Here is a 19,020-nt window from a genome sequence, read left to right as displayed (position 1 = left end):
CCCAAATCCACGTATCCTCTTGAGGTGCCAATGTCCCCACCAACAGAAAGCAAACAGCCATTTGTCTCATTAGTAAACACTTATTACTTCTACACAGAAACCCTCTGCAAGACCGTAAGTTTGAGCTATACAGGAAAAATACCTATGTACATTTATGACAGGAAAGAAAAGCACTGACTGTGGGAAAGCCACAGACTTGCACCTTCTCCTTCAGCCAAGTGCAGCAGAGCTGCAACAGCAAAGTAAGGCCCTGTGGCCCAATGTAAACAGTGCTAAGGAATCTCTTTAAGGTAAGTTTTGCAACAAAGGGGATCAACTGGTATTTTGGGAGATACTAAAGCATGTTTTGGGGATGTGCAGTCTCTGCTGTGGAGAGGGGAGCTTTGTGAGAGAACAGCCAGGGAAGAGAGAGGCCCTGCTCTTCAGATGAATGAATCTCTGCAACAGGCAAGGCTTTCTCTATGATCCAGGTCCAAAGGGTCCAGCCTTCTCTGCCACCTCCAGAGCAAGCTTCAAGTTCTGATCAAACAACTCGCACCTGAAATAGTCAGAAAAGCAAAAGGGATGACTTCTACCTATGGAAGTGAGTTAACAAAGCTAACAAAAGATCTCCACATCCTTGGCTCTGCATCCTTCAAGGAGAAATTCAGAAATTATGACACAGCAACATGACTACTGTCGAGGTCCGACTTGGTCCTTAGTTAAGGTTAAAGCTTCTTATGTAGGCCCAAACATATGGTAAGACAGCAGGGCTTGTGCCAAGGGAGAGCACCTCCCATTGCCCCAGCAGAGCCAGCACGGGAAAGAGCTCAGGGCTGCATCCCCTCTCTGCAGCAGTGTGCTGTAGCTTCCTTCAGCCAGTTTTGCTACTTAGGAGTGCATTTGCTACTGTATAGGCAGAAAGCAATGAGGGGTTGCAGCCAGGTTACTAAAAATGGGCTTTTCCTTACCTTATTGGCATCTCCAAGGAGTAGAAAGGATTCTTCAGAGCGAAGTCTGAGTAAATCTCATAGATTTTGCGGAGAAGAGCGTCTATCCCTGTCTGCCTTGGGTCAGCAAGAACCATGAATTTGATCCCTGGAGCCATAATGCCAGGAGCATGAGGAAGGCCAAGCACAGACAGCCCTGACGAGCAGAGCAGTGCCGGTGCTTGGGCCCCCCGGTACCTGTCAGTGTCTGGAAGCAGTGCAGCTTGAAGGTGTCGGTCTCCAGCATCTCGATCCCGGAGCTCCCAACCTCGGGTGACAGCTGCGAGCCGATGGCGAACAGCCTGCGGGGACAGGCCCTCAGCGCCCCTCACTGCCCTGCCCGTGCCCCCCGGCCGTCACGGCCCCCCGACTCACGAGTGGAACATGGAGGCCAGCATCAGCTTCTCGTTGGAGGAGAGCCGGTGGCGGCCGAAGCGGATGGACACCGGGTAGTTGGCGGGGTTGCTCAGGAACTCCAGCACGTCCTTCCCGTCCGCCGTGAAGCGACCGTTCACCTCGGCGCCGTTGATGGCGAGCACGGCGTGACCCACTGCGGGGACAGCGCGGCGGCGTCAGGCAGACAGTCCATCGGTCAGACGGTCAGTCAGTCTGTCCGTCAATAAGCCCGGCCCCGCCCGGCGCTTCCCACCCGCCGCACCGCGGATGCCGTCCCGCTGCCCGAAGGCAACGACGACGCGCTCGTCGTGCAGGCGCAGGACGAGATCGAGCGGGAAGCTGAACGTCTTCTCGGTGTCGGAGCGGGGCGCGTAGTGGTCCAGCTGGTAGATGAGGCCGCCGGCCTTGTTGACCACGTAGACGCTGAAGATCGCCATGGCGCCGAGCCCCGCCCGCCCGCCGCGGCAGAGGCAGCGCCGCCGCCCCGGCAGTGACGCACGGCCCCGGGCCCGCCCCGGCAGTGACGCACGGCCCCGGGCCCGCCCCGGCAGTGACGCACGGCCCCGGGCCCGCCCCGGCAGTGACGCGGCCGCCCTGGGCCCGCCCCCGGCCCACGCCGGGCCCTTCCTTTCTCGCCGACATCTTGCGGAGCAGCTGCGGCCGCATCATGGTGAGCGGGCCCGGGCCGGGGGGCGGGCGGCGGGCCGGGCCGGGCCGCCCGAGAGGCGCTGGCGGCTCCGTGAGCGCGGCGGGAAGCCCTGCGAGGTGCCCGGGGGACCGACCCCGCGCGTCGCCGCTCACCCTCCATCCTTCTCACCCCCTCGCAGCCGCCCAAAGACGATAAGAAGAAGAAGGACGCGGGCAAGTCCGCCAAGAAGGACAAGGACCCGGTCAACAAGTCCGGCGGCAAAGCCAAGAAGAAGGTGGGAGCCGGCGGGCCGGAGGGCTCCGCGCGCGATCCCGGGCCTGGCGCGTGTGGCGCGGCCGGGCCCCAGGGCGGGGGCAGGCGGGGCCGGCATCCTGTTGTTAAAGGAGCCAGCTCTTCGTCTGCCAGCAAGTTGTACATAATAGTGCTAAACCTGAGTAACAGGGGGCTTTGGTCCTCTTATTTTTAGATACTACAGGTAATAGCCGTAGCACGCTCATTTACGGAGGCAGTTTTGTGCATCTCACTAGGGCTTTAGTTTGGGATGTGATACGGAAACGTTCGATGCTGCAGTTCTTTCATCATAGTTTAGTTCCATCTTCTGTTCTTGCTTACAAGATTGCTTAAGGGGGGGGGTGTTGTTTTTTGTCTGTTTTCAAGTAGAAGTGGTCCAAGGGGAAAGTGAGAGACAAGTTGAACAACCTCGTCCTGTTTGACAAGGCCACTTATGACAAACTGTGCAAAGAAGTGCCCAACTACAAGCTCATCACACCTGCAGTTGTCTCAGAAAGGCTGAAGATTCGAGGTTCCCTGGCTCGGGCTGCCCTCCAGGAGCTCCTCAGCAAAGGTGAGCACTTGGAAATAAAAAAAAAAAAAAAAACAAACGGAAAGCTGCTTGAATTGACTGTTTGGTTTTCCTTGCCTGCCCAGCAGCTTTCCTGCAGCATCTGAACTGCTCCATGCGTAAATTGTTTTTGGAGAGCCACTGCCTTAACTTGCATTTCAGAAGTGCTCCAAAGTATGGAGCAGCAGTTTGTTACGTACAGGCATTGCTGTACTAAGAAAAATGTTGCCAAAATGATGGGCTGTGATGTAACTGCAGCCAGATGGCAACAAAAGACTTGTATAAGCTGCTACCCCCTATTATTTTCTCTTGTACATTGCCCTGTCTCTCTAGGACGGACCTCAGCATCCCTGGCATCCATCAGTACATGCACGCTGATGTAATTATGTTTTTCCATAGGGTTGATCAAACTGGTGTCCAAGCACCGAGCCCAGGTGATTTACACCCGGAACACGAAAGGTGGAGACGCGCCTGCTGCAGGGGAGGACGCGTAGGGAGGTGAGCTGGGTGCTGAGCTGTGCAATGTGTAATGGGCAGCTTCCATATGCCTGTTGTGGGCTGTTCTTCCAGAGAGTATTTTGCTCACATCCTAAGCAACTTCTTGGGGGAACATTACTGGAAACATCAGCTTTCCAGAATTAAATTATAAGGAGATTTCTGATTTTGTCCCTGTGCTCATTGAATGGGGAAAGTATCATTTGTTCCCCTCACTGTGGGTTGCAGGGCAAATGCGCACCTGTCCTCCCTGCTCCCACATGGCACCATGGCCAAGTGCTCTTGCTGGGATAAAACTGTCAGACTGTCTGCTTTGTGCTAGCCTGCTTTTACCTGGATTTCTGATTGGGGACTTCTTGCTTTGCAGGTTCTTCAGTGACTTCGTCAACAATGTGTCATATGTAGATGCACACAATAAAATTATTGGTTATAATTTTTCTTGATTTTTCAACAGTGTGTATGTTTCCTTACTTATAGTGATGCATTACTTATAGTGGATTTTGGTTGAGGTTATGGCTGTTGTCCCGTAGCAGCCAGTTTTTATCTTTATTAGTATCACAAATGTGTTGCTGAAAGGGAAGCGTGAAACTTTCACATCACCTACAGCAGCCAGTGATGTTAGACAATGTAAAGGATAAATGTTAAAATGAAGGAAAGCAATATAAGTTTGAGTGAAAGTATCAAACACCTAGCATTAGTTGCCTGCAGGGTGGGCCCTGCATTTGAAATGAGTTTCAGTTGGTCTACAAACAGAGAGGCATTAAAAAAAAAAGTTTATTTCTCCAAAAATTCTTCCTTTAGCAGGATGTGCCATTTCAGCATAGGGCACTGGCATCACTTGCTGTACAGAGTAGGCTTTCTGACAGGAAGATATGGCATCCACAGGAGCCTGTCCTTGCTGGCAGGACTTGACTTTGTGTGGCTTAAGGTGTGATGCTCACATGAACATTCTATGCCCTTACAGGGCAGTCATCAACAAAACTGCAGCTACCTACAGTCAGCCTTTCCACAGCAGAGCTGGGTGTCTCGTGTTCCTCATCTGATCACCTTTTTTTCTTCTTTTCCCCTGATTCAGTTCTAAACTGGTGCCTGAAAGAGAGCACAGAAGTCAGACTGCAGTAGCCTTTAGACAGAGATAATGAACGCTTCTAGAAAAATTACGAAAGTGCTGTGTGTAGTGTTTTAGCATGGAAGCTCCCTCAATGTTTTTGTTACCTCAGTGAGTGGTAGCTCCAGCCAGCTGACAGTTCTGGCACATTAAAAGGTGCCAGTGGGACAGTAAGTGGGTCAAAAGGTGAGCCAAACAAAACAAGGCAGATGCCTTCATGTGTGCAGCCTTTACAGCCATGAGCACACGTCCTTGCAGGCCATGGTGCTGCTCCAGGACAAGAATGATACTCTGCCTGGATTAAGCACAGTGTGGTGCAACTCCGCTTAATGTCCAGTTATGCTTGGTGCTTCCTCAGAGCCTGCTCCATGAATAGCTTGCATGTACAGCAGCCCCACACTGCCCCTGGCACCCATCTGTGCTGAAGCTCACCGGGACTGCCACCTCCTGCCATGATTCCACACGCGCCCAAAGGAAGGCAGCCAGCTGTCACTTGTCTGAGAGGTATGGTCAAAGTTGGCACCAACACGTTCCACTGGGAGCTTTTTCAGCTTCTGCTTCTCCTCTGAAAAAGAAAAATAAATTGTAGACTGGTTTGGGTTGGAAGGGAGCTTAAGGATCACATTGCTGCAACCCCCTGTAGCATGGATGGGGATGCTTTCCCCTAGACCAGGTTGCCCAAAAGCCCAAATACTTTGTTTAGCAGAAGTTTTTCAAATTGCATTTGGTTCTCTAGCATGTTAAAGTGACTGTAAGGTTAACTAGAAGATGTGCAAGCTGCTCACTGTGTTTGAGAAACTCCTCATAGGAAGGTCCAATTTGTTTACTTCCATCTTCTTCCTCTGTTAGCCACGGAGGTTTTGCTCCTAGAAGTCACAGGGAATATTTACTTAGCCACTGAAGTTACCCTAAACTGTGACAGAATAAAAGGGTCCCCTCTTCCCCCTGTCTGCTGCTTGTGCTACCAAGCAAGTGACCAAGTGAACTCTGGGTGTTCTGAGAAAAAAAGAGCTGGCCATGGCAGACACCCCAAATCATACACTCCCCACAGCAGCAGCATCGACAGTTTTTACTGTGCTGATGTGTTTTCTTCTCTAGTATGTCAAATATTGCCAAGAGTGGCTATGGCTACCTCCTGGTTATGCTGCAACTGCTTCAAAATTGGAGTTATCCCTGTGACATTTGCAAGCCATGAGGTAGCAGCCTGGTGAGTCATGATGCAGGTGCACTTACCTGTGTGGACATTTCCTTTGCCTTCTGTTTCCTGTTAACAGGAACATAAAATGCTTATGAGAATCTTGTGTTTAGGAGTATCTCTGAGCAGAAGAGCATTGCCTTCATTCCTTTCCAGAATCAAGTTCTATTAGAAAAAGGCAGAGGAAAGCTCATCTCTTTAAAAGAGTTTGGTTTTTTCCCCCCAGTATATTGAAGAATGTTTGCATAATGAAAGTTAAACCTGGGTAACTGAAACTGGGCTAGTTTCAGGGGAGACCACCCCTTGTTCTGCTTTGTGACATGTGCTGTAGGTGACTTGCAGATAAATCGAAGTCGCATTCGCTAGCCAGTCACCCCTACCTGGTGGCCAATGAAGGTCAGAACCTTGCTTGATTCCATCCAGGCTAAATCAGGTCCTGTCTGCATTCTGCTCGGGCCAGGCTCTTCTGCATCACAAGGGCTATCCCTGAAATAAGAGACAGCTCTTACTGTAGTGCATACAAAAGCTTGCAAAAGCTTTGCAAGACCCCGGTAATGACAGTGTCAAACTCCCCGTGCTTTGAGCACACATGCATCAGTCACTGCTGAAGAAAGTGGTGCTTACCGTTCAGGTCCTGCGAGGAGCCTGCAGACAGAAGGTCCTGCACAGAATTCTGGCTCTGGTTGAAGCTGAGTGTAATTCAGGAAAAAGGAACAATATTTCTGGTACTGAGCACAGCCCCCCAGCCGCCCCCAGCCCCTCCCCGGTGGCGGTGGTGCGCGGTGCAGCCAGGGCAGGATACAGCTCACCGACCTGCAGCGCGGCTCGCACCGTCTCTCGCTGCCGGCGCTCGGCCTCCCGGATGTCAGCCGCCATCTGCGGGGACACAGCGGTGAGGCGGGGCCAGCGGGGGCCGGGGCCGCTGCGGGGAGGTGACCGAGCGTACCTGGAGGATGCGCTCCTCCTCCCGCCGCTGGTGCTCGGCCAGCGCCTGCTCCAGAGCCTGCGCGAAGCGCTCGTACTCCTCGGCCGGCACCAGGCACCGCTCCCGCAGCGCCGCCTCCGCCCGGTTCTCCCGCCAGAACCGCGCCGTCTCCCGGCGGTGCTCGGGCCTGCGGGACACCGGGACACCGTCAGCACCGCCCGCACCGGCCAATCGCCACAAGAGCCCGGCATGCGGCAGCGTCGGCCCGCCCCGTTCCTGCCCACGCACCCGGCCAGGTGCTGCAGCAGCCCGGCATGCAACAGCGCCAGCCCGCCGCGCCGCCCGTGCCGCTGCACGCCGCGCCCGCAGCACGGGCACCACACGCGCCCATCGTGCTCCGCCGGGTCGTAGCGCCGCACGGCCGCGGCCCCATCGGCCACGGCCGCCGCCGCCCGCGCCGCCGCCGTCGCTTCCTGCAGCTGGGCCAGCGCCTCGCGCAGCCGCCGGCGATGCCCCGTGCTGTACCGGTGCCGGCGGCCCGTGAAGGCGCTGCGGCGGCACAGCCCGCAGTAGTGCACGGCCATGGCGCCCGCGCCGCGCCGCGCAGGCGCGGGGAGGGACAGGGCCCGGGCCCGCCCCTCCGCCGGCCCCGCCCCTCCGCCGGCCCCGCCCGCTGCTCCCGGTGCCCCGGGGCTCGCCCGCGTCACCGCCCGGGCCTCCGCCACGGGCCCGTATCCAGAGAAGGGCATCCAAGCTGAGCAGGGTCTGACCGCGTGTCTCATGAGGAGCGGCTGGGGGAGCTGGGGCTGTTTAGCCTGGGGAAAAGGAGGCTCAGGGGTTATCGCTCTCCACAGCTGCCTGAAAGGAGGCTGGAGCCACGTGCGGGTCGGTCTCTTGTCCCACGCAATCACGAAGACAAGGAGACACAGTCTTAAGGTGTACCAGGGGAGGTTTAGGCTGGACATTAGGAAGAATTTATTCAGAAAAAGAGTGATGAGACACTGAAATGGGCTGCCCAGGGAGGTGGTGGAGTCCATCCCTGGAGGTGCTCAAGGGAAGACCGGACATGGCACTCAGCACCATGGTCTAGTTGGCATGGCAGTCTTTAGTCCTAGGTTGGACTCAGGGATCTCAGAGGTCTTTTCCAGCCTAATTGATTCTGTGACTGCTACAGTGACTTAGATGATATTAACTACACACCCTGCCCTGCACAGTGCCAAACGGGGAGAGAGAAAGTTGCAGCTGTTAATTGGGCCATAACAGCTGCTTGGGCACTGGTGCTGCTGCCTCAGTCATTATCTGTGTTAAGCTGCAGGTGTGCTATTGCTGAGCAATGGGACACTGCTGAGGGCTCTGTGGCTAGTGTAGCCTATCTTGTTTGTCTCACTAGGTTGGTTTCATTAGAACGGTTTCTTGTTTGGTCAGGTGACCTATCCCTGCTCGTTGGGTGTCATCAGTGTCCTGATGACTCGGTACTGGCTTGGTTTGTGTCATGGACAGATGTTTGCAATACAAACATCCTGCTCACCCACTTGCCATGACTCTTCTCCACGCACAGAGGGGAGATGGGCGATGGGGATGGAAACAGAGCAGCTACAAACCAAAATCATCACATCCTTGGCTTAGTACCAGCAGGAATTAGATTTCAGACTCTACATATGTTGAGCATTTTGTAGGAGGATGGAGGTTATACTTGTAGTGGAGGAGTGCATCAGGGAGTTGTTGCTCGTTTGAGCAAGGAGACAGAAAGAGGCTGCTTTTGGCAATTGCTGGAAAAGATTGTGCCATAATGTTAGTGCCATTGTGTTGGGAGAATCTCAGCATAAGGGTGAACTCTGTGACCCTTGCATCAAAGGTTTGGCTTTGAGTTATTTGAGGGTTTTTTCTGTAGGATGAAAGAAAAGGTAAAGGTGCTTTTTCCCACAGCAGGTTTGCTCTGCTGGGCTTGGGGCCAAATGTTCCTGTACTTTTTGCTGTCACTGTCACCCTTGTGTCTTTTGAGATGAGATGCTGAAAAATAAGTCAAACACCAGACCAAGCTTTTCTTGAAAAGAAAATCTCAGAGAATCTAGAATGCTCAGTTTTGCCTCTTCAATAGTGTGGGAGTTTGTATTGTATCAAGGTTTGCTTAGTTCTTGTTAGGCAATCCACAAATATCAATCAGTACGATTTTGCTTTTGCTAGATGCAAAACACTCCAGCCACCCACGGTTTTTCCACCTTGTGTGACAAAGTTCAGGCATTGGCTGAAACTTTGTTGTCCCTGTCAGGATCCTCAGGTACAAGCAGGACCTACTTGGTTGGCTGCTGTCCTCAAAAACTCTCTGCATGCCCCAGTCAAAGCCCTTTTCCCTTCCTGAGACTGGAGTTTGGTATTTAACCTTGGGATGTGCTGCCAACAAGCTGGCTATTATAGTTTAATAATTTACCACATATCACTTGACCTGTCACACCACAAAGCTGCTTTTCCCTTCCTTGCTGGAGTCAAACCCGCTCACAGCTGTGCGTGATCAGCTGAGGCACAGAAACACCCTAAGCCTATGATAATCCCTGTGCACCTTCACACAGACACTTCACCTAACTTTGGTACCTCAGAAATTAACTCTCTCAAGAGTTCTAGACTGAATACAGTTACTTTAATAATCTCAGAGCAGTGTGAGCATTTCAGTGGGGTAGAAGGGGTCCTGCAATAGAAAGTCCTTGCTTGCAGATGAAGTCTCTTGACTTGCTCGTTTTTCAGCCAGGTATGACTTTGAAAGACACGTGGGGCAACGTGTGAGGCACCGGTGTAAATAAAAGACAGGAGTATTTGGGTGATGGACTTGTCCACGGGAAGACACAGTTCTCTGTGCTGCCCTGAGGGGAGCAGGCTGGCAGTGCTGCAGGAGGATCACTGGAACCTATGGCTCGGCCACCAGAGGCCGTGTGAGCTGGCATTTTGCAGGGAGTGACTGAATTCATCTCACCTGTAGCTTGTTTGGAAACGGTACCCCGGAGTTCGGTGCAGGCTCTGGAGCAAAAGCGAATTACAGAGCGTTAAAGGAGATAAGAAGCAGCTGCAGAACTTTCAGGGCTGGTAGCATAAATAGGTTGCAGCTGCTCAGTTTTCTTTCTCCCATCTTTCCCTGGGTTTCTGCATCCTCAGAAACGTTTGTACTGGTGTTTGGAAGTGGTAAGTATGACTAGGGAAGGGGAGGGATCAGATATAATGTAACATGATACAGTGTTCCACCAAGAGAAGCCCTAAACAGTTGTACTTAGATCATTCCTAAAACAAAAAAATATGTGAAAAGGCCTTGTGAGTATTTCCTGCCTCTGCTGCAGCGATGAAAGCATTCCCCCATTTGGTAATGTTTACTTCTTACTGGTAGAGGTTGGAGGTGCTACCATAACACACACAGGTAAAGAAGGAAATGAATCCCGTGGTCTGCCTGGTCTGTTCAATGAAGCTAGCAAGACTGGAAACAGAAATGTTGGTTTTCCACCTTAAAGCCTAAAAGTGTTTTAAAGCCTAACTATGTTTGTAACTACAAACTTTTCCCTGAAGTACAGGAAAAGGCTAAAAGGCCTTAATTTTACCTTTGGCTATCCAGTTACTGAACCCTAATCTTCCTGTTCTGAATGCTCTGTATTCTGCTTGAGAGCATGTAACCCCTGAGTGCTGCCCTGCACCCCTGCATTCCCACAGAGAGAGATCTTGATCAGACTGATAGATCTGATTTGGGGCAAATTGAATGTAAATCTGCTGATCTGCCAGTTCCTTATGGTTTATCTTGGAGCTCATGCTTCTGGCATCATTTTTTTGCCCCTCTCTAGCTTCAGAATGTGGAACAGAAGGTAGAAGAGAACTTACTGTCAGATGCAGAAGACCAAAGTACCCAGCATTGATGTCTGCATAATGAAGGAAGCTGAAAACACAGGGGTGACAAGCTGGAGGTGCCTTGGCTCAGGACATCTGGATTCTTCAAAGCTAGCTCTTTTCAGGTGAGTGTTACCTGCACAGAAGCCAACTGATGAGATAGTTTAACTGAAAATAGGTCTTGCCTACTCCTGCACACTTGCAACCACAGTTACTACAGGGGAAGTTTTGTAAAGCTCCAGGTTGGGATCAAGGGCAGTTCTTGTTTTTTGCTGGCACTTCAGAAAAAACATTTCAGATTTGAGTCTTAACTGTGAGTGTGCTCAGTTGTTTCTCACAGTGTCTGACTTCTGTGTGTGCGTGTAAGTGTAGGTATGCGCCTTCAGCCATGGCTTCATGTGAATGTGCTTTTTGGGGTCTTCTCAGCAAGCCAGAGACTGTATTTGCTCCTGTTTTTGAAAAATGTCGTGTGAAGCTCCCCTGAAGATAGGGCAGCTCTATAACTTGGCTTCCAGTTCAGAGTTGTTACAGGAGTCTGGCATCCCTCAGCCCCTGAAAGCTTTGAATTTGTAGAGTGACATCTACGTGTCTGTGGCAGCAGGAGAGTACCAAGGGTATCCTGTCTTGTTTGGGCTTTGCCCAGCCAATGGCATTTGTTTTGAAGCAAGCTCAGTGGATGTGGTGGGGATGCTTAAGGATACTGGTCATGCCAAGCAACTGTGGGGTTTATATAATTTCCCCCCTCGTAGATCAAGAGATTAATTTCCAATTAAGTGGTCCATTTTCCCCTGTTCCTAGTACAGAGTGTACAGTAGATGCCTACCTTACCATCACACCAGGCCACTCCTGCTCTGTTGGCACTGCTTCAGTTCCTCGTGCTGCAGTAAATAGCTGATGCTGTCTAACACAGACAGAGCTCCCAGGATTTGCTGAGCTGGGTTAGGAACCCTGACCCCTCCTTCTGTTAAAGGGAGGCAGCAGGGCAAGCTCAGTGATGGGGAACGTGAGGCAGAGAGGAGGCTGTGAGTGGTGGGAGATCCCTGGCACAGGACCTGGGGCTGTGTCAGGGTGCCCAGTCATTCCTGCCAAGGACTGAAGTGTCTTTGGTGGTGCCATAGCTGGATGCTGCTGTCATTGTAGCTGTTCATAGCCTCCTCAGGATGCGAGAACGCCACAGATGTACTTGATGAGCATCGCAGCCTGTTTTATTAGCTGTATTCTCTTCTCTCTGAATGGATACACTATTTTCTGGTGGGGAAAAGGTGGCCTCTCACCCTCCATGTCTTCAAATTCTGTGAAGTTGCACTAAAAGAGCTGAACTCGTATCTGCCCCTCCTCCCTGATTTTTAAAACCACTTCAAAGGTGAGCTGGCAGAGGACTGAAGCGACCGGTTCCGCCAGGCTCGTTTCTGCTCACCTTTCCTGCTGCTCCCCCGTGGAACAAAGCACATCATTTCCCTTTGATTTCCCACTTTGAAAGCCATAGGGGACAGAGTCTGGAATGGCCCACAAGTTTTTTAGTGTCGCCTCTCTGTACCTTCCTGAAGCACTGGGTGGATCAGGACAGGACTCCAGGAAGGAGACCTGTGGCTAAATTGGCCAGTGGATGCTGCACCCTCCTGGGTGTTGCCAGGTTTGTGGTAGGGTGAGGTGACACTGCAGCGACAGGGGAAGGAGCCGCAGTGTCTGGGTTTGGTGCCTTTGACTGATGCACGCAGGGCTCCAGAGTCCAGCCTGGCTGCTGCCACCAGCAGCACGTGCATCCCATCTCTGGCACAGCTCCTGCCCCAGGGACAGAGGGCCCTGCCCTGCTCTCCATCTCCTGGCTGAGGAGAGATGATGGCACATGGCAGAGTGGAGTGCATACAGCCAGTCTCCTGCCAGGCAAGGAGGAGAAAAGCAGTGAGTTTGGCAGGCACAGGCTGCTTGCCCTCTCTGAAAGGGATTGTGTCACAAGTGTGAGGCTGGAAGAGAGGAGAGGAAAGCAGGGCTTGTTTTTGCGATGTGAGGTTCTTTTCTTCCTTCTGTGCCATCACAACTGGAGAGATTTGCAAAGCTTTAACACATAGGGCTGTCATTTGCGAGCAGGCAGTGATGCAGCCCATCCCTAGTGCAGACTATGTGATACTGAATCTCAGTGTCCCAGAGCTCTCCGCAAAATACAAACAGAGCTTGTCTCTGCTCAGCTTACAAGATGACAGGATGGTGCCCTGCAGCAGTGCAGCTGCACAGCACATGCATGGTGTTTAGTGCAGTGCACATGCATGGCTGTGATGCTCAGAACAGTGGCATGCTGACTCAGTGCAGGGAGGATAGTAGGATAATAAAGCAGTAGGAATTGGTCATGTTGAAGGAAGTACCAGATGATAGTCTTGAGTAAAGGTTAATTAATCTGACCTCTGTTTATTCTGGTGAAGATCTCCAAGCTTTGTAGTCACTTTTGTATGTATTGTGAAGCCGCAAAATCTGGAGGAAACCTCCTTTGCCTGCTGGTTCAGGGCCAGGCTGGATGCCTGTATAAGGCTGCTTTTGGACTGTACTGAAAATGCAAATATATTTTTGTATATGTGTGGTTTTGTGTGTTTCCCTCTCAGACCCCAGGTGCAAGAATTGATGCTGGAATCATACTCAGCTGCTTACAACAGGATGTTGTAACCCACTGGTTGGGGCTTAAACCTCTGTGTAAGACCACTCTCTGTGATTCAGCCCTGCTCATCCTGCTAGTTGAGAATCACTGAGAGGAGAACCATATCAGTGAAGGTTTAGTCTGATAAAAACCATTCTCTTAACAGTGCTGCTTGAAACAGGGATATTGTATCTTTAAGGCACCCCCTTCTCATTCCCCTAATACCTCTAGGCCTCTGAATGATTCTGGAGGAGAGGATCAGTGCAGGAGTTTAAGGCATCTTTCCCTGCCCTGCTGCACTGCTCACTTGCTGCTCTGAAGGCTGTGCTTTGCTGTTTCTATGGAAACCATTAGTTGCTAAGCAACTGGAGCATCATCTGTGGTGAGCCCTCGCATCTAATTATCCCATCACAGTGGCTGAGAGGGGCTGAGGGGGGATTAACTCCTCTACCATGGCAGATCCATTGACAACACTTTAGTCACATTTAAAGGGACATTGTCTCCCTTCTGCCACACTTATGAGGAGGAATAAGGTTTTCTGCAAGCAGCAGACACACTGTCTGTGCTCATGGCATGCTTGGAGCTTCCATGCCCTTGCACGAAGCTCTGCAGAGAGCTCTTCTTTCTGTTGAAGTTATGCATGATGCACTTAGCTGTACATTTGGATTGTGCAGACTTTGCCTTGTGGACTGTATCTGGGCCATACTTATAGTCATTAGTGTATTTTTTGTGTGTGTGTTGTGGTCACCTTGATGCTGCCTTCACTGTCTCTGTCCCCAGACCCTGTCATGTCTGCTCTGTGAGTTATTGCTAATTCTTCAGAGCTCAGCAATGGAAGAGGTGGGCAGCTCTCTGTCTTCTGTCTGTCTGCAAACATTGCATATTTTGGTATTCACTTTTGTATTACCTTACTGTTAGCTTCTGAGAGTGATAGAGATTGTCATCAAGGAGCACTGAAAGCCTGAGGGGTGAAGTAACAACTTCAGAAAATCTCATTTTCCAGATCTCTGTAAGTGGGCAAAGCCAGCAGCAGCCTGGTGAATTTTTCACATTCAGATAAAATAGTCAGAGAGCTGATTTTAATTTTGAGTTTGCAAACACAAGGTTGATGTAGTGTACAGCTGAGTCTCCCCACTGTGATAGATTGCATCTGAATGAGGTTCCCAGATTTGTGAGGCGAATGGTTGGAGTTACTTTCACTGAGTTTAGGGAAAACCTGACTGCACCAGGTCCATGCTTGGATGCTTCTTCTTGCCTGCTGCCATCGAGACTGATGGGGACTGATTCCTCCTCAGTTTTCACCTTCTGCCAGAAAATGGATGTTTTGTGATTTACTGAGGTGATTGCTGTTCTAGTGGCTGAATCAATGGGAGCTGGGAGGTCTATTAGAAAGTTTTCCTGTTTTTTTACTGGCTAGATCTGCAAGCCAGCTGAGAGTTACTGCAAAGCTCCCTAGCAGTGTTTGCTGTGCTTTGTATGGGAAGGGAGGATACAGCTTCAGCAGGAGGGTGGCCCACTCCTACTTCTGAAAACAAGAGAATCCCTGAAACCTCCCCAAACTTACTTCTCTGTGTCCACCCTTGAATTGTAATGTCTTTCAGTGCAGCCAAAGCCTTCAGGCACTGTCTGGCCCTGGCAATGTGTGGTGCCAACACCTTAGTGCTTCTTCCCCATGGAAACCTCCTTTGCCTGCTGGTTCAGGGCCAGGCTGGATGTATAAGGCTGCTTTTGTGACAGTGCTGAAAATGCAAATATATCTGTGTGTGTGTGGTTTTGTGTGTTTCCCTCTCAGACCCCAGGTGCACTTGTGGGAAGTGGGGTGGGAATGAGTAGAGGGGCTGTGAGTGTAGGTGAGTGAGGTGAGGCACCTGTTTACAAGAGGGCACTGCAGAATTTGAATGCATCTGTGAGGAAAGAAGATAGTGGTCCATGGTGTATGATGCTATTTAAGAGAGAAGAGGATAATTTTGCTTCTTTGCAAAAGTGAGAAAGAAGGTTGTCTGCATCTAGAACTTTAGGGAACCGTTCAAAATGTAGTTTGCCATGTGCTGGCACTCACAGGGATCAGGAGAAGCAAGTATGCAAGCCTCTGACTCACACATGATGTCCTAGAGTCAGAAGGAGTAATCTAAAAGCCGCTTGAGCCATGTGCTGCATCTTAATGAGGAAGGCAGCCCTCACAAAAATGCTGCAGCTGAGCTCCTGCTGCCTAGCTTTGCTACCAGTGTGGCTATTTTCCTGCAAAGACCAAAAAGCCCTATGCTGACAGATTGCTCCTGAGGACATTTTGCAGAGCAGTCAGCGTGCCTCCTGATGCCACCCAAAGCTAAGTGGGACGCTCCCTTTGCACCCATGGGTTTCCTGGTGGAGAGCAGCAGCAGCACCCCTCTATTTGAGCAGAGCATGGCATCAGGGAGAATCAGGGCAAAATGTGAGAAAGTGCCAAGCGTGATGAATTTGATTTGTAAAATTGCCCATGCCTCTCCTAGTGGATGAATATGCTGCTGGAGCAGCACATGTAAATACACAGTGCCATTGCACAGTAGCCAGGACAAAGCAATTAAAGTGAGGCAAGGAAATTTGAAAGATAAAAAGCCGCTGTTAAAGTTGGAGTTTGGACAGAACACTGAGTTGAGCAGTGAGACTCCTGGAAAATGTTGAGGGGTTTGTAATTGCTTGTTTGAGAATGGTGCTTGAAGTATTGAAGTTTCTTCCAGGTGGCTGGCTGGGTGGAATGTTTCCTGGCTATCGGGTGGCCAGCAGTGTTTGTAGTTTGCTCCCTGATCTAGAAGTGAAATTGGGGAATGTTTTGCTCTGTCTCTGGACCGTACTGCATCCTTGTTCTTCCTTTTCACTCTTGTGCCCTCTCTTTTGTTTTTCATTTCCTTTTGGCATCTTGGGGCTTAAAGCACTTCCAAGAAGAATTGACGTTAGGAGAGCAGCCACTAAGGAAGCTTGCCAAATGCTCTACATTGGCTGACAGCTCTTCTCAAAACCAGATGGTTACTAATTAAAGGGAGTCAAGTGGGAAGGCTGCATTGGCCTTTCTATTTCTTTTTCCTTCCTTTGATTAACAGAGTTTGTGATCTTGGAGAAAGATGGTACTCCTGTCTTTCCTGGGAAGTCCTCTCCCAGTGCTTGCTAATGTGTGGTGATGCCAGTGCTATCTGCAGGGTGCAGGACTTTCTGAGGTTCTTTCAGGCTGACTATGTGCTCTAAGGTAGCTGCTATGGGCAGTAGGACACAAATGCAGCTGTAAAAAGAAAACACAAACTGGGAGAGGAAAATTAAACATTGGGAAGAGCGCTTCTTGGAGATCTTCTGTGGGACTTTTCCTTGAAGCTTTATATTGTCAGTAGAAGAAAGACTGATGTCATCCTTGGGGAACTACTCGTTCCTCAGCCTGCCGTGCCCTTCACACGGCCAGTCTCAGCCATCTGTGTGCGTGGAGGCTGCTCTGTGTGGCTTTTCTCCATGCTGTGGGAGCTGAATGGCTGGGAAGATGAAGGGCAAGCACACACTGCTTTTATTTTCAAGAACATTTGGTTTCTAGAGCCAATCTTAACAGATGCACTGTCAACGCTTAACGATTCAACCTTGTGTGGAAGAACTGGGTATGAAGAAGACTGCATTGACAGTAACAAATGCTTCCCACTCCAATTCATGTCCAAGGAAAGTGTAGCAGTTTTGTCTTGATTATATTTCAGAGTGGTAGTCCTCCACAAGTTCCCTTGCTGAAATCTTGCTCCTCCCCTTCTGCCACTGTCTTTTCCTCCTTCATATGCAACCTCTTACTCGATTTAAGTAAATGTGCTGTACTGGAAATCACCAAGGCAGAATTAGTTAAGGAGAAAAGAAGTGAACAAATGACAATTCATTAAAATGTGTCATTGTAATTGCAACTTTCTGTGCATGTTCTTAATCTGTGAGGCCAAAGCACAAATTTTCTGAACAAAGCAAAAGACAGCAAGAAGGTGACAGTCGAGAGGCTGGAACAACATCTCTTGCATGCCTCTCAACCACACAGCAGTCACCACACCAGCTTTCCCACAGAAACAGGCAGGAAATCTCTCTGTGTTGGTTTAACACAGCCTGTTTTTTTGAGGGGGAAACCACAGAGGTGGCTTCTGTGAGAAGCTGCTAGAAGCTTCCACTATTTCTACAGAGCCAGTCTCTGATGGGTCGGGAACAATCTTTCCAACCTGAGGAATAACATCAGCATTTTTGGGTGCTCCCTAGACCCGTCTCTCCTGCACTGCTCAGGCTGCTTGGTGCAGATTATCTGCCAGTGCCTTCCACCCTGGAAAGGGTTAAATCTCAAAAGCACCTCCTGGGGTTTTGCTACTTCTTTTCATCTCTATTTTATTTCCTCAAAGACAGAGATCAGCTGTCTGGATCTGGCTTGACCTCACAGCAAAGCCCATGGCCACACTGCAGCACAGATTGCCTGTCTGCAGAGGGACACACAGATTTGCTGTGCTGGACCCCTTTTGGAGGTGAACATGAATATTTCATGACAGGGAGAGGATGCTTCAGCAGCATGATGCAAATGTGGGTTTGCATTGTGCTGTAAGGGACAAAGGAGAACAGACCCCAGGTCAGCATCTCCAGCTACCAGGAGGTCCACTTAGAAGAGGAGGCTCCCAAGGGCAAAGGGCCCTCCTGGGCCCACCCACCTTTGTTCTGCAGGGACAGTGGTACAATGAGCCACAGGTGGTGCCAGCAGCTCCTGCACACACCTGCCATTCTTCACATGGATGCAATATCCCAGCAGTGAAAACTGCAGGCTGGCTTGACCCTGGTGGGGGATAGCATGGCAGCCTTATCAGTCCCCAGGACATCCCCAGTACCTAAGACCTGGTCAGAATGCTGTACCAGCTCCAAAATATTAGAAGTAACCAAATGGTCATTCTTAACTGGAGAGATAAAGATAGTATTGCATGATGTGGAAATCCATTTCCTTGCTTCTACACCTGGGTGTTAAAGCCCCAATTGGCATTTGTCACCAGAGCTACGGTTTCTCCTTTTTCTGTTAATTAAAACATCCACTTCTGCTGTGCACACACTGCTTTTAGGGATGGCTGCATCTATTTGCATCATCAGAGGGAGAAATGGGGGAAATAAAATGAAGCAGCATGTTTTCTGGTGTTTCTTGTGCCTGCTCTAGTGCTGCCTCTCGGCATCAGCAGCACAGGGGGACGGTCTGGCTGCAGTGAGAGCCTCCGGGGTCGGGACGCGTCCGCCGGGGGAGCCCCGGGGCGGCGGGGCCGCTCGCGTCCGCCAGGCGGCGCCCCCGGACAGGGTCCCGCCGCCTCCCGTGTGTCCCCGAGTTCCTCTGAGTCTATGGGGATGCATGCAAACGGCAGGCTGTCAGATAAGGTGGAGATATCTGGAGTATGAGAGGACACTGAACAGAAATGCAAGTAATAACGAGCTGCTCAGGGGTGGGGTGGTCTGGACAAGAGGAATCTTTTTCTTGTCCCAAATTCTGTAGAGTCCTCACAGCATTTGGACAAGGTGCTCAGCACTTTTGGCCTGAGAGTACCATCAGACCTGTGTAAATGCACACAGGTCTCGGGAGATAGAGGTACAGACGAAACAGGGCTGGGCGAAAACGTAGGAAACGGAGCTTGAACACACAGGTAGAGCCTGTAGCCTCACTCAGGTGGTTACCCTTGCTGGAATGTGCAAGGCACATGGGCCTAGCCAGCCAGCTGAGTGTTGATGCAGGTGAATTGGGTTGTGTTAGTCCTTTGTGCCAGGGCATACGCCCTGCTTCCCTGAAAAACAGGTCAGAGATGGTGTGGGAGAGGTTTTTCCCCAAGTTATAGTTTTGTGCAGTTGAGGCATTGCACGCAACAAGATGCACATGACTGTCTTAGGAACAGAGATTGTATGTGGGAATAATGGGGCTCTCAAGTGGTAGTCCAAGCTACCACCAAAACAAGTCCTTGTCATG

The 19,020-nt window shown here is 50.7% G+C and overlaps 4 protein-coding genes across 4 annotated transcripts in view; 2 read left to right on the top strand and 2 right to left on the bottom strand.

The window, feature by feature from the left end:
* Positions 1–60: 60 nt before the first annotated feature.
* On the bottom strand, positions 61–1,859 carry TRAPPC4 (trafficking protein particle complex subunit 4). The gene is made up of 5 exons (XM_064731905.1): positions 1,627–1,859; positions 1,344–1,518; positions 1,167–1,270; positions 951–1,077; positions 61–538 (listed from the first exon to the last, which is right to left on the bottom strand). Exons 1-5 carry the CDS (start codon positions 1,799–1,801, stop codon positions 460–462), a joined length of 660 nt encoding a protein of 219 aa, XP_064587975.1. The 5' UTR covers positions 1,802–1,859; the 3' UTR covers positions 61–459.
* Positions 1,860–1,908: 49 nt separating this feature from the next.
* RPS25 (ribosomal protein S25) lies at positions 1,909–3,800 on the top strand. Its single transcript, XM_064731904.1, has 5 exons — positions 1,909–2,034; positions 2,192–2,287; positions 2,674–2,857; positions 3,254–3,352; positions 3,717–3,800. Exons 1-4 carry the CDS (start codon positions 2,032–2,034, stop codon positions 3,346–3,348), a joined length of 378 nt encoding a protein of 125 aa, XP_064587974.1. The 5' UTR covers positions 1,909–2,031; the 3' UTR covers positions 3,349–3,352; positions 3,717–3,800.
* A 291-nt stretch (positions 3,801–4,091) lies between these two features.
* On the bottom strand, positions 4,092–7,164 carry CENATAC (centrosomal AT-AC splicing factor). Its single transcript, XM_064732260.1, has 9 exons — positions 6,866–7,164; positions 6,599–6,764; positions 6,466–6,528; positions 6,277–6,341; positions 6,033–6,138; positions 5,691–5,721; positions 5,243–5,323; positions 4,890–5,022; positions 4,092–4,438 (listed from the first exon to the last, which is right to left on the bottom strand). Exons 1-9 carry the CDS (start codon positions 7,159–7,161, stop codon positions 4,393–4,395), a joined length of 987 nt encoding a protein of 328 aa, XP_064588330.1. The 5' UTR covers positions 7,162–7,164; the 3' UTR covers positions 4,092–4,392.
* Positions 7,165–9,671: 2,507 nt separating this feature from the next.
* BCL9L (BCL9 like) overlaps positions 9,672–19,020 on the top strand; it is a 62,427-nt gene continuing 53,078 nt past the window's right edge. The window contains exons 1-2 of the mRNA XM_064732258.1: positions 9,672–9,748; positions 10,393–10,560. The gene's annotated coding sequence lies outside the window, so the exon portion shown is untranslated. The remainder of the gene's footprint in view (positions 9,749–10,392; positions 10,561–19,020) is intronic.

Source organism: Zonotrichia leucophrys, chromosome 24 (assembly GCF_028769735.1).
Source record: "Zonotrichia leucophrys gambelii isolate GWCS_2022_RI chromosome 24, RI_Zleu_2.0, whole genome shotgun sequence".
NCBI classification, from domain to species: Eukaryota; Metazoa; Chordata; class Aves; order Passeriformes; family Passerellidae; genus Zonotrichia; species Zonotrichia leucophrys.
This window is presented reverse-complemented; position numbering and strand designations above follow the sequence as displayed.